Source organism: Bombina bombina, chromosome 6 (genome assembly GCF_027579735.1).
Source record: "Bombina bombina isolate aBomBom1 chromosome 6, aBomBom1.pri, whole genome shotgun sequence".
In the NCBI taxonomy this organism is placed as follows: Eukaryota; Metazoa; Chordata; class Amphibia; order Anura; family Bombinatoridae; genus Bombina; species Bombina bombina.
The window spans coordinates 1,030,558,441-1,030,573,262 of NC_069504.1; the positions used below are offsets into that span (position 1 = coordinate 1,030,558,441).

General features: G+C 35.5%; 1 protein-coding gene across 1 annotated transcript in view; it reads right to left on the bottom strand.

Moving 5' to 3' along the window:
* RFX4 (regulatory factor X4) overlaps positions 1-14,822 on the bottom strand; it is a 208,588-nt gene that overhangs the window by 119,881 nt on the left and 73,885 nt on the right. Inside the window, exon 2 of the mRNA XM_053718768.1 lies at positions 2,034-2,120. Within this exon, the coding sequence (XP_053574743.1) occupies positions 2,034-2,120 (87 nt within the window). The remainder of the gene's footprint in view (positions 1-2,033; positions 2,121-14,822) is intronic.

Below are 14,822 nucleotides of genomic sequence, written 5' to 3' on the forward strand. Positions count from 1 at the left end.
ATCGCCATTCTGCGATCGCAGGTGTTAGTTTTTTTCTAAAACTTTCTCCTAATTGATGTCTATGGGGGAAAGCGTGAACGAGCACCTAAACTCAGCCCTTTGCTTTCATGCGGTATGGAGCTTATCACACCATAACGCACAGTACAAGGAGGTTTTTCAGTAACTTGTAATGGCAGCACTATGGAAAGTGCGTAGCGCTAATTTTTTTGCGTTCTTTACGCACCCGGTTAAGCGCACAACTTGTAATCTAGGTGAAAATGGGTCATTACCAGATGGTACAAGCACCTCAGGCTCTCTGAGCAAGTGCTGAGTTTAAAATGCTGGTGCACAGTGCATACTTAAATACACTTTTGAAACAACTATAGCACTCATTAGAAGCATTTAGCTAATACATGTATGTTACAAAAAATACTTCTATTCAAAACTGAAATACATCCATGTGGTTTCCAAGTTTGGCTGAAATGTCCCTTTAAAGGGACACTGAACCCAAATTTTTTCTTTTGTGATTCAGATAGAGCATGACATTTTAAGCAACTTTCTAATTTACTCCTATTATCAAATTTTCTTTATTCTCTTGGTATCTTTATTTGAAATGCAAGAATTTAAGTTTAGATGCCGGCCCATTTTTGGTGAACAACCTGGGTTGTCCTTGCTGATTGGTGGATAAATTAATCCACCAAAAAAAGTGCTGTCCCGAGTTCTGAACCGAGAAAAAAGCTTAGATGGCTTCTTTTTCAAATAAAGATAGCAAGAGAACAAAGAAAATTGATAATAGGAGTACATTAGAAAGTTGCTTAAAATTGCATGCTATATCTGAATCACGAAAGAAAAAAATTGGGTTCAGTGTCCCTTTAAGTGGATTTTATAGATCATGAAGTTTTCCACAATTTTAAATTGTATTTTTTATTTTCAATTTTGTTTAGTTCTCTTGGTATCTATTGTTAAATTTTAATCCTAGGTAAGCTCAGGATCGTGCACGTGTCTTTAGCCAGCAGTGTTTGCATCTATGTATAACATTGCTATAAATGTTATAAACACTTCTGCCATAGACTGCTAAACACACATGCACCCTCCTGAACTCCTATCAGCCTACCTAGAATTACTCTTCAACAAAGGATACAAAGTGAACAAAGCAAATTTGATAATAGGAGTAAATTGGAAAGTTGTTTAAAATTGTATGTTCTATCTGAATCCTGAAAGTTTAATTTTGGCTTTACAGTCCCTTTAATCTTTTAGTTTAAATACCAAAACCAGTTTGCAAGTGTAATCTTCTATATATGTCTTCTTTATTAACTAAAGGGTCAATCACAGTTCTTTAGAAAAGTGTATCTAACAATTGTTTCACCAATAAAGTCTAGGGGGATTTTGGTAGAAAAATCATTTGGTAAGCGGTTTGAATGCTTATTGTAAATCCTTTTGAATATTTCAGTTGTTACTTTTTATTTCCGCTATAGCTCATTTGTAAACATGCAGTACACTTTTACTTGAGAACCTAGCGCAGCGGAGGGGGTAAGTCGGGCAGCAAATATAAATATATATGTATGTGTTAATATGGGTATATACACATATTAACACATAAATATATAAGCATATACATATATATTTACTGGGAACACACAGTTCCCCATAGACCACAATGTAAAAGCACTTTCAGCGCGTTTTTTTTTTTTTTTTCAAACATCCACACCCTCCAACTTTAGCGCCCAAAAACTGCTTAGTGCAGTTTAAAAAAAAATCTACTTTTTTAAAAAAAAATAAATAAAAAAACGACATTACACATTTTTGGGGGGCAATTGGGCGACATTAAAAAAATTAACCAGAGGTCTGAGCTCTGGTTAATTTTTTTGGTGCTAATTGCTACCACGAGCTCGCAGTAGAAATAACCAGCCACTTGTAATGGCTGGTTATTTATCGTGCGCCTGTAATTAAATAAAATTTGCCCGTTGGCTGGCGCGCAATAAATTAGAGCTTCACTTGTAATCTAGCCCTTAATGTTTTATGACAATTGGTGTAATGAAAATGCAAATACTTACTTTCATCATTAGAAACATTACCCAGGGATGTGTGGCTTGAATAACGTTTGTTTTCACTTTCACTGAGGCATCTTTCAATCCAGCTTTCTGCAAAAATAAAGCAGATATCATTTAAGGAAATGCAATTACCCATTTATGCTGCACTATGGGATAGATTCTAGTCTTATTGTACTAGATAATATGGTCTGATTGGCAGTTTTCAGCACAATACATCCCAGACAGCAAGTATAGTCTTATTACCAATACTTTTCAACCACTTTGTTCCACAAAAACACCAGATATTGAAAATACTATTAAATTTAGTAGAACTGCATAATCAACAGATGTATCATAAAAAGACAATGGCCTCTATTTATCCGACAGTGCGGATCAGGTTCGACAGACCTCACTGAATACGGCGAGCAATACGCTTGCCGTATTCCGCATTGCACCAGCAGCTCACAAGAGCTGCTGGGCAACGCCGCCCCCTGCAGACTCGCGGGCAGCAGGGGGGTGTCAATCAACCCGATCGTATTCAATCGGGTTGTATTGTGGCGATGTCTGTCAGAGCAGGCAGACAGGTTATGGAGCAGCGGTCTTGTGTGACCACTGCTTCATAACTTGTGTTTCTGGCGAGTCTGAAGACTCGCCAGAAACACGGCCCTTCAAGCTCCGTACGGAGCTTGATAAATATGGGCCAATACATTAACACTTATGGCCTGATGATCTAAACTTCGCCAGATCAGACGTGGGGTTTTTTTGACGACGCTGCGAGTGTTGAGATGTCTCCTATTAAAAGTAATGGAGCTTGCGCAGTAAATCCTGCAGCCAATATAAATCATATTACACTTTGTATTTTGTACTTATAAGTACAGATTTCTGTGTGTTTTTTGAGCCTCCAGTGTACTTAAATTACGATTTATGCTGTGCATATTTAATACAATTTATTCCTGTGTAATTTACATACTAATTTTATGTTTTTGATAAAATACAATTTTTGGTAAAGAATTTTGTTACAATATTTGATGCACCTTAACAATACAATTTTCATCTGCGTATTTTTGTGTGGAATGGTTCAATTGTTCTTTTTGTCAGATATTTAAAATACTAATTTTATTGTGCACTTTTGTAATGTATGCATCTCCTCCCCATAAGAAAACACATTTAACGCCCTTTAGCGAGACACCCTGTTTTCTGTGTAAAAATTTTTTTTTGACAAATTTCAAAGTTTCTTCCATTTTCCCTGATCTCAAGTATTGTGACAGCCATCAGCCAATCACAAAACACGTATACATATATACTAAAAAACTCTTGCATATGCTCAGTAGAAGCTAGTACCTCATAAGTGTACATATAAAAAGCTTGTCCACATTTTGATGATGGAAGTAAATTTAATGCATTTTTTAAAATTCCAAGTGCAATCATGAAACTTTAATTATAACTTTAGTGTCACTTTAACTTTGTGCCTGTTTCAAACCCTATTCAAATTGATCTGAAAAGCTTAATTTGTAATTAGCATATCAAACAACTTCAAAAATATGTCCTCATTTTTTAGCTGTTCTAAATTAGAAAACAAACATACATGCACTGCCTTGGTTCAATAATAGTCTAAAATGCCTTGAATTTGAAATTAGGAAAGCTTGCATTTTGTGTTAATATGTGTTAAAGCAACCAATCTGATAAGTGTTAAAATGTGTCTTACATTTTTAAACATATAAATCTTTTTTCTTAATCCAAGAAATTCACAGCTATGTCATTGCCAGACTTTGCATTCTCATTCAAGAGTCCAAATACCAGGAAATTATAAACTGAACCCAACACCTTGCATCAAGAACTATTATAAATACATCAAAAATTCAACATACTATGACTATATAACCTTTCTTGCATATTATAAATCAGCAATTAAACACTATGGGCTTCAAGTGGCATGCTATTGTTTGTGCCAGTCGCAATAAGCAATATCGTGACCATGCTAATTTGCACGAATATTACAAGTGGAAAGTAAAAATGTGCGCTTGAGTGCTAACAAAATTTGCACTTGCCCCGTTAGCGCGACTAAAGATCTTGCGTAAAGGATAAGTGTTAAAAATTTCTATGAAGCACAATATAAATACATTCAAATAAATAAGGTATATTCTATACATATATGTCTAAATTTGTCTATGGATGTATATATATATATATATATATATATATATGTGTGTGTGTGTGTGTGTGAATATATTTATATATAAATATGTGTAATTATGCATTTATATATGTATATACAGACATATATACACATGTAAACACATATTTACACATGTATACACATATACACATACACACACACACACATATATATATATATATATATATATATATATATATATATATATATATATATATATATATATTTATATATACATACAAACATACACGTTGGAGCCCTTTCTAAAAAACATGAAAAATCATTTTTATTCAATTTTAATATTTTAAAATGTGTTTTACTGTAAACATTTTACATTCCAATGTTCTTCACATAGTAGAATATGTTCTTTGTATTTTTAAATATATATTCATATATATATATATATATTCATATATATATATATATATATATATATATATATATATATATATATATATATATATATACACAGTGTACAGTATATATATATATATATATATATATTTGTATATATATATATATATATATATATATATACCTGTATAGGTACTGTATATACATATATATATATATATATATATATATATATATATATCAATATATATGAATATATATATATATATATATATATATATATATAAATATATATTTAAAAATACAAAGAACATCTATCTAATAATTTATATATATAGAGAAATATATATTTAAAATTTCAAAGAACATATTCTACTATGTGAAGAACATTGGAATGTAAAATAGCAGGATTTTGAGCTTCAAGGGAGGTATGTTTATATTTAATTAATGTAAATTTTAAAAATGCTTGAAGAAATGCTCAATATATGGTGACTTATTAAATGTGATGGTGACATGTCTGATGTGTGTTTCACATAATTTTAGAATTAACTTTTTTTTAGAACTTCCAAATATTTTAATCAAATCAATAAGGGCCAGATTACAAGTGAAGTGCTAAATATCACTTTCGTGAAAATTATATTTGAGATCCACTGAGTAATACAAGCGCATGCAAATGTGCTCTGGTATTACAAGTTGACAGTGATGTTAACTAATTGTAAATATATATGTATATTCTTATATACATATATATTTATACACATATTAACACATAAATATAAATGTATATAAGCATATACATATATATTTATACACATATTAACGCATAAATATAAATGTATATAAGCATATACATATATACAGGGAGTGCAGAATTATTAGGCAAATGAGTATTTTGACCACATCATCCTCTTTATGCATGTTGTCTTACTCCAAGCTGTATAGGCTCGAAAGCCTACTACCAATTAAGCATATTAGGTGATGTGCATCTCTGTAATGAGAAGGGGTGTGGTCTAATGACATCAACACCCTATATCAGGTGTGCATAATTATTAGGCAACTTCCTTTCCTTTGGCAAAATGGGTCAAAAGAAGGACTTGACAGTCTCAGAAAAGTCAAAAATAGTGAGATATCTTGCAGAGGGATGCAGCACTCTTAAAATTGCAAAGCTTCTGAAGCGTGATCATTGAACAATCAAGCGTTTCATTCAAAATAGTCAACAGGGTCGCAAGAAGCGTGTGGAAAAACCAAGGCGCAAAATAACCGCCCATGAACTGAGAAAAGTCAAGCGTGCAGCTGCCAAGATGCCACTTGCCACCAGTTTGGCCATATTTCAGAGCTGCAACATCACTGGAGTGCCCAAAAGCACAAGGTGTGCAATACTCAGAGACATGGCCAAGGTAAGAAAGGCTGAAAGACGACCACCACTGAACAAGACACACAAGCTGAAACGTCAAGACTGGGTCAAGAAATATCTCAAGACTGATTTTTCTAAGCTTTTATGGACTGATGAAATGAGAGTGAGTCTTGATGGGCCAGATGGATGGGCCCGTGGCTGGATTGGTAAAGGGCAGAGAGCTCCAGTCCGACTCAGACGCCAGCAAGGTGGAGGTGGAGTACTGGTTTGGGCTGGTATCATCAAAGATGAGCTTGTGGGGCCTTTTCGGGTTGAGGATGGAGTCAAGCTCAACTCCCAGTCCTACTGCCAGTTTCTGGAAGACACCTTCTTCAAGCAGTGGTACAGGAAGAAGTCTGCATCCTTCAAGAAAAACATGATTTTCATGCAGGACAATGCTCCATCACACGCGTCCAAGTACTCCACAGCGTGGCTGGCAAGAAAGGGTATAAAAGAAGAAAATCTAATGACATGGCCTCCTTGTTCACCTGATCTGAACCCCATTGAGAACCTGTGGTCCATCATCAAATGTGAGATTTACAAGGAGGGAAAACAGTACACCTCTCTGAACAGTGTCTGGGAGGCTGTGGTTGCTGCTGCACGCAATGTTGATGGTGAACAGATCAAAACACTGACAGAATCCATGGATGGCAGGCTTTTGAGTGTCCTTGCAAAGAAAGGTGGCTATATTGGTCACTGATTTGTTTTTGTTTTGTTTTTGAATGTCAGAAATGTATATTTGTGAATGTTGAGATGTTATATTGGTTTCACTGGTAAAAATAAATAATTGAAATGGGTATATATTTGTTTTTTGTTAAGTTGCCTAATAATTATGCACAGTAATAGTCACCTGCACACACAGATATCCCCCTAAAATAGCTAAAACTAAAAACAAACTAAAAACTACTTCCAAAAATATTCAGCTTTGATATTAATGAGTTTTTTGGGTTCATTGAGAACATGGTTGTTGTTCAATAATAAAATTAATCCTCAAAAATACAACTTGCCTAATAATTCTGCACTCCCTGTATTTATACACATATTAACGCATAAATATAAATGTATACAAGCATATACATATATTTTTACTGGGAACACACAGTTCCCATAGACCGCAAGATAAAGGCACTTTTCAGTGCCATTTTTTTTCTCACACTCGACTTCCGCCAACTTTACCCCCAAAATAATGCCTAGTGCAGTTATTGTATTAAAAAAAAAAAATGCTCCAATTTTTATTGTTTAATAAAATACACTACATTGTATTTTGGGGCATTTGGGACACATTTATAAAATTAACCAGAGATCTGGGGGTCCATCCGATAAAAATCGTCGCCCGCAAAAGCCGGCGACGCCAATATTTGCGCGGGTTTGGTATCACATATACGGCGTAACCTAGAAATTACGCGCGTATATTTCTGCCGTCGCCCGTAGTTTTTTGGGCTATAGGCAGGTATACCAAACCCGCGCAGTTTGGTATCCAATATGCAGCGTAAGGACTTACGTGGCGAAAATGGAGAAAACTTACTCCATTTTCACCTCGCCACAAAAAGCAGCCGTAAGAAGCCTTACGCTGACTATTGGAGCCCCGTAACTCCCTAAACTGGCTGCTAAAATAAACCTAACACCTAACGCATGCGCAATGTCTATCTCCCTGTCAACCGCGATCTGCTAAAATAAACCTAACACCTAACGCATGCGCAATGTCTATCTACCTGTCAACCGCGATCCCCCCCCCGAAATCCCTAATAAAGTTATTAACCCCTAAACCGCCGCTCCCGTACCCCGCCGCCATCTACATAAACTAACCCCCTACTGTGAGCCCCTAAAACCGCCGCCATCTACCTTATCTATCCCCTAATTAGAACCCCTTACACCGCTGTCATCTACCTTATCTATCCCCTAATCTGACCCCTTACACCGCCGCCACCTATATAAAAATTATTAACCCCTAATCTAATCCCCCTATACCGCTGCCAGCTATATTAATATTATTAACCCCTAATGTAAGCCCCTTACACCGCCGCCATCTCTATTAAAATGATTAACCCCTTATTTAATCTACCTACCCCGCCGCCAGCTATATTATCTATATTAACCCTAAGTATATTATAGTTAATATAGGTATTACATTATATATATTAACTATATTAACCCTAATTATATTAGGGTTAATATAGTTAATATAGTTACTATAGTATTTATATTAACTATATTAACTCTATCTAACCCTAACACCCCTAACTAAATTTATATTAAATTAATCTAATTCATTTATAAACTAAAATATTCCTATTTAAATCTAAATACTTACCTATAAAATAAACCCTAAGATAGCTACAATATAATTAATAATTACATTGTAGCTATGTTAGGGTTAATATTTATTTTACAGGTAAATTGTTAATTATTTTAAGTAGGTATAATAGCTATTAAATAGTTATTAACTATTTAATATCTACCTAGTTAAAATAATTACCCAATTACCTGTAAAATAAATCCTAACCTAAGTTACAAATACACCTACACTATCAATAAATTAAATAAACTACAAACATCTATCTAAAAATACAATTAAATTAACTAAACTAAATTACAAAAAAAACAAACACTAAATTACAAAAAATAAAAAAAGATTACAAGATTTTTAAGCTAATTACACCTATTCTAAGCCCCCTAATAAAATAATAAACCCCCAAAATAAAAAAATTCCCTGCCCTATTCTAAATTAAACAAATTTCAAAGCTCTTTACCTTACCAGCCCTTAAAAGGGCCTTTTGTGGGGCATGCCCCAAAGAATTCAGCTCTTTTGCATACAAATACAATACCCCCCCCCATTACAACCCACCACCCACATACCCCTATTCTAAAACCACCCAAACCCCCCTTAAAAAAGCCTAACACTACCCCCCTGAAGATCTCCCTACCTTGTCTTCACCACACCGGGCCGAACTCCTGATCCGATCCGGGCGATGTCTTCCTCCAAGCGGCAAAGAAGAATTCTTCCTCCGGCGATGTCTTCCTCCAAGCGGCAAAGAAGAATTCCTCCTCCGGCGACGTCTTCCTCCAAGCGGCAGCAAAGTCTTCATTCTTCCGGCGGCATCTTCAATCTTCTTTCTTCGCTCCGCCGCTGCGGAGCATCCATCCCGGACGACTACTGAACTTGGAATGAGGTACCTTTAAATTACGTCATCCAAGATGGCGTCCGCCGAATTCCGATTGGCTGATAGGATTCTATCAGCCAATCGGAATTAAGTTAGAAAAATCTGATTGGCTGATTGAATCAGCCAATCAGATTCAAGTTCAATCCGATTGGCTGATCCAATCAGCCAATCAGATTGAGCTTGCATTCTATTGGCTGTTCCGATCAGCCAATAGAATGCGAGCTCAATCTGATTGGCTGATTGGATCAGCCAATCGGATTGAACTTGAATCTGATTGGCTGATTCAATCAGCCAATCAGATTTGAAGACTGAAGATGCCGCCGGAAGAATGAAGACTTTGCTGCCGCTTGGAGGAAGACGTCGCCGGAGGAAGAATTCTTCTTTGCCGCTTGGAGGAAGACATCGCCGGAGGAAGAATTCTTCTTTGCCACTTGGAGGAAGACATCGCCCGGATCGGATCAGGAGTTCGGCCCGGTGTGGTGAAGACAAGGTAGGGAGATCTTCAGGGGGGTAGTGTTAGGCTTTTTTAAGGGGGGTTTGGGTGGTTTTAGAATAGGGGAATGTGGGTGGTGGGTTGTAATGGGGGGGGGTATTGTATTTGTATGCAAAAGAGCTGAATTCTTTGGGGCATGCCCCACAAAAGGCCCTTTTAAGGGCTGGTAAGGTAAAGAGCTTTGAAATTTGTTTAATTTAGAATAGGGCAGGGAATTTTTTTATTTTGGGGGTTTATTATTTTATTAGGGGGCTTAGAATAGGTGTAATTAGCTTAAAAATCTTGTAATCTTTTTTTATTTTTTGTAATTTAGTGTTTGTTTTTTTTTGTAATTTAGTTTAGTTAATTTAATTGTATTTTTAGATAGATGTTTGTAGTTTATTTAATTTATTGATAGTGTAGGTGTATTTGTAACTTAGGTTAGGATTTATTTTACAGGTAATTGGGTAATTATTTTAACTAGGTAGATATTAAATAGTTAATAACTATTTAATAGCTGTTATACCTACTTAAAATAATTAACAATTTACCTGTAAAATAAATATTAACCCTAACATAGCTACAATGTAATTATTAATTATATTGTAGCTATCTTAGGGTTTATTTTATAGGTAAGTATTTAGATTTAAATAGGAATATTTTAGTTTATAAATGAATTAGATTAATTTAATATAAATTTAGTTAGGGGTGTTAGGGTTAGATTGAGTTAATATAGTTAATATAAATACTATAGTAACTATATTAACTATATTAACCCTAATATAATTAGGGTTAATATAGTTAATATATATAATGTAATACCTATATTAACTATAATATACTTAGGGTTAATATAGATAATATAGCTGGCGGCGGGGTAGGTAGATTAAATTAGGGGTTAATCATTTTAATAGAGATGGCGGCGGTGTAAGGGGCTTACATTAGGGGTTAATAATTTTAATATAGATGGCGGCGGTGTTAGGGGCTCACTTTAGGGGGTTATAGATATAATATAGCTGGCGGCGGGGTACGGGAGCGGCGGTTTAGGGGTTAATAACTTTATTAGGTTGCGGCGGGGTACTTGAGCGGCGGTTTAGGGGTTAATAGCTTTTTTATTGTTAGGATAGTGAGGGGGGATAGCGGATAGAGGGTTAGACGTGTCGGGCTATGTTAGGGAGGCGTGTTAGACAGTGCGGGTGTTTTAGACTTTAGTCAGGTTTTATAGGCGCCGGCAGTTTCTAACGTGCCGCAAGTCACTGGCGACACCAGAAATTTGTACTTGCGCAGATTTCTGGACATCGCTGGTTTGTCAGACTTACGGCACGTTAGCATTTGACGGCGACTTATATGGGATAGCTCGAGTTGCGAGCTGAAACTGCGGGCGACGCCAGTTCCCTCGCTTGCGCCGCAAACTGCGATCTATATCGGATCGCGCCCCTGATCGCTGGTTAATTTTATAAGCACTAATTGCTACTATGAGCTCACGGTAGCAATATCCAGCCACTTGTAACGGCTGGTTATTTTTTGCGCGCCAGCAAACAGGCAAATTTGCTCATTTGCAGGCGCACAATAAATTAGCACTCCGCTTGTAATCTAGCACTAAATAAGTATTTTGAACATAGGAAGGATCCGGAAGAAAGAAAGCTAACCTAAGCAATACATTTAAATTGGTTTGCAAACCATAGAAAAACAAGTGTCAATAAGCAAGATATAAACTAAAGGGAAAGTATTTCAATATAAAATATTTAGTTATGCATAGTAAAACAACCTTGCAACATATTTTCATATATTGCATGTAACCTTTCTTTTTATATATATATATATATATATATATATATATATATATATATATATATATATATATATAAATATATATATATATATATGTGTGTGTATATATAATTTAGCAGCTTGCAACTGTGAAGCAATGCATTTTACACTAGCATTATTACTGTGGCTAACCTTGTTTTCTGCAGACTCAAGCACAGATTGGCTCATGCAAATAAAGCAAATAGTGAATAAAGTTTGGCTATTGAAAACATTTGCAAATTTAGAGCAAACAAGATGTTAAATTGCTTACATCATTTTAAGATATGTCCTATAGAAGGGCAACAGAAATGTATTGTATTTACAGGGTGCTTACTGTCCCTTTTACCCTTTGAGTGCTAAGCACTTTCCCACCTGGGTGCTAAGGTTTTCTTAAAGGGTTTTTTATTTAATATTTTTAAAAATATATTTTTTTTAACTTTTTTTTTATTTATTTCAGATCCCCAAGACTTACACAGTTGGAAAGGTTAGGCGATTACCTTTCCAACGGTGGGTCTTGGGGGTCTGTAGCTGCTTAGATGCCTGAGATACAGGCTTCTAAGCAGCATGCCCCCTGCTCCTATATTTAACATTGTTAAAGGGACAGTCTAGTCCAAAAAAACTTTCATGATTCAGATAGAGCATGTAATTTTAAACAATTTTCCAATTTACTTTTATCACCAATTTTTCTTTGTTCTCTTGGTATTCTTAGTTGAAAGCTTAACTTAGGAGGTTCATATGCTAATTTCTTAGACCTTGAAGGCCGCCTCTTAAAGGGACAGTCTAAGCCAAAATAAACTTTCATGATTCAGATAGAGCATGTCATTTTAAACAATTTTCCAATTTACTTTTATCACCAATTTTGCTTTGTTCTTTTGGTATTCTTAGTTGAAAGCTTAACCTAGGAGGTTCATATGCTAATTTATTAGACCTTGAAGCCCACCTCTTTCAGATTGCATTTTAACAGTTTTTCACCACTAGAGGGTGTTAGTTCACATATTTCATATAGATAACACTGTGCTTGTGCACGTGAAGTAATCTGGGAGCAGGCACTGATTGGCTAGACTGTAAGTCTGTCAAAAGAACTGAAAAAAGGGGCAGTTTGCAGAGGCTTAGATACAAGATAATCACAGAGGTTAAAAGTATATTATTATAACTGTGTTGGTTATGCAAAACTGGGAAATGGGTAATAAAGGGATTATCTATCTTTTAAAGCAATAAAAATTCTAGTGTAGACTGTCCCTTTAAGAATGCATTTTAACAGGTTTTTCACCACTAGAGGGTGTTAGTTCATGTTTTTCATATAGATAACACTGTGCTCATGCACGTGAAGTTACCTGGGAGCCATCACTGATTGGCTAAACTGGAAGTCTGTCAAAAGAACAAATAAAGGGGCAGTCTGCAGATGCTTAGATACAAGATAATCACAGAGCTAAAAAATATATAAATATAACTGTGTTGGTTATGCAAAACTAGGGAATGGGTAAACAAGGGATTATCTATCTTTTAAAACAATAACAATTCTGGTGCAGACTGTCCCTTTAATGTTAAATAAAGTTGTGCGGTGACGTCATCACGTTTATTGCGCGTGACGTCACCACGCAAAACGGAAGCCCCGGCCGGGGTAGGAGCGGGTGGGAGCCCCCAGATCTCCCTCAAGTTGGGAGAGTGCTAGTGACGGCTCTAAGCCGTCATTAGCACCAGAGGGGGAAACTCTGTGACGGCTCAGAGCCGTCATTAGCACTTAAGGGGTTAAAGGGACATTGTACACTAGATTTTTCTTGTATAAATATTTTGTAGATGATCCATTTGCATAGCCCATCTGGTAATGTTTTTATAAAAATGTATAGTTTTGCTGATTTTTTTAAGAACATTGTGCTGATTTTCAGACTCCTAACCAAGCCCCACAGTGCGAGATGTATACTCGCATTTACAGACTCTCCTGCAAGCTCCTGTTTATGTTATCTGTCTTTTCATATGCAGAGAAGGGGGGAAGTGGGAGTGTCTGCTCTTTTTGTTTACCCAGCCCCTTTGACTAGGTGTTCCAGCTAACCTCATCAACATTGCTAAACAGGGAGCTTCTAAGTAAGTTTTTAAAAGGTTTTGTACTGGATTTTTAGATCAGTATCTGTGCATATTCTTCTTTATAGTAGTGTCTATTACATGCAGTTATATGAAAATTGGTGTATACTGTCCCTTTAAGAGTCACTGGAAGTTTACAGATAAGTTTATTACGTGCAGTTTTTTTAAGGACGTTTTAACAGTGGAATGACAAAGAATAGGACTTGTCTTAATAAGGGAAAAAATGGTGGCCCAGTAATCAAAAATATACTTTTTTTTTTTTAACTTGCCCACCAGAATTTCTTACTTGTCCTGGGTATGTTGTTAGACCATCAGTTTCCATTCCATTCCTGGGACATGTTGTTAGACCATCAGTTTTTAAAACCTTCCAATTTTAACAAAATTCTCTGCAATCTTTTATGTGTTGAAAGTTTTAAAACATTAAAGGCTAGATTACAAGTGGAGCACTAATTTATCGCGCACCCGCAAATGGGCATAGAAGGGACAGGTCTGGTCCCGAAACGTCACTATCACAATAAATTTTGTCTTTGTTGTCAGAAGTCCAGAGAGTGCTTTGAATCATTTATCTACTATATATATATATATATATATATATATATATATATATATATATATATATGGTTATATACATATATAGTTATGTGTTAATATGTGTTCACATTGGAAAGCACTGGTATTACTAGGTTGAGCGCAATTCGCAAATATCGCTTTCGCGGAAGCAATATTTTGCACTCAACTTGTAATCTAGCTCTAAATATATTGATTTTTCTTGCTCCACTTTAAATTCAGACAACCTTTTTTTGTCATTATTAGCAGTTTGGGTGAAAAGATCAAATGATCCATGAAACTCAGTTAGTGCAGTCCTCCTCTTGACTATCATGGCTGCTATTCGTATAGGCATATAATTAGAGTTTGTAGCATTTAGCATGACATAAAGTAAATGTCTCGTAATTAAAACATATTTCTGCACTATTAACATACCATCAGAACATTATTATAACATATTAACACAGTGTTCGCTGCATTTTTTTAAAAATCTGGTCTTGGGTCTGGGGATGACAAAGTTTGCTACTATGACTGTGTTAACAATTCCTTCATTGTTTGGTTTCATCAGAAATAATATGATAAAAATTAGGGATGTACATTTGAAGGTTTCAGATACCTCTGAATGCAGAAGAAGGCGGACGCTCGTGACGTTTGGATCTTCTCAGAGCCATATTTCTTTGCACAGATCTTAGTGTGTTGCACTTTCACAAGAATAATTCTGTGCTTGAAAAAAGCTGAATGTCAAGAGCGGCCCCCTTCTTCCGCATTTGGAGGCATTTGAAAACAGAATGCACATGCTTAATGAAATCTTTTAGAGAGAGAT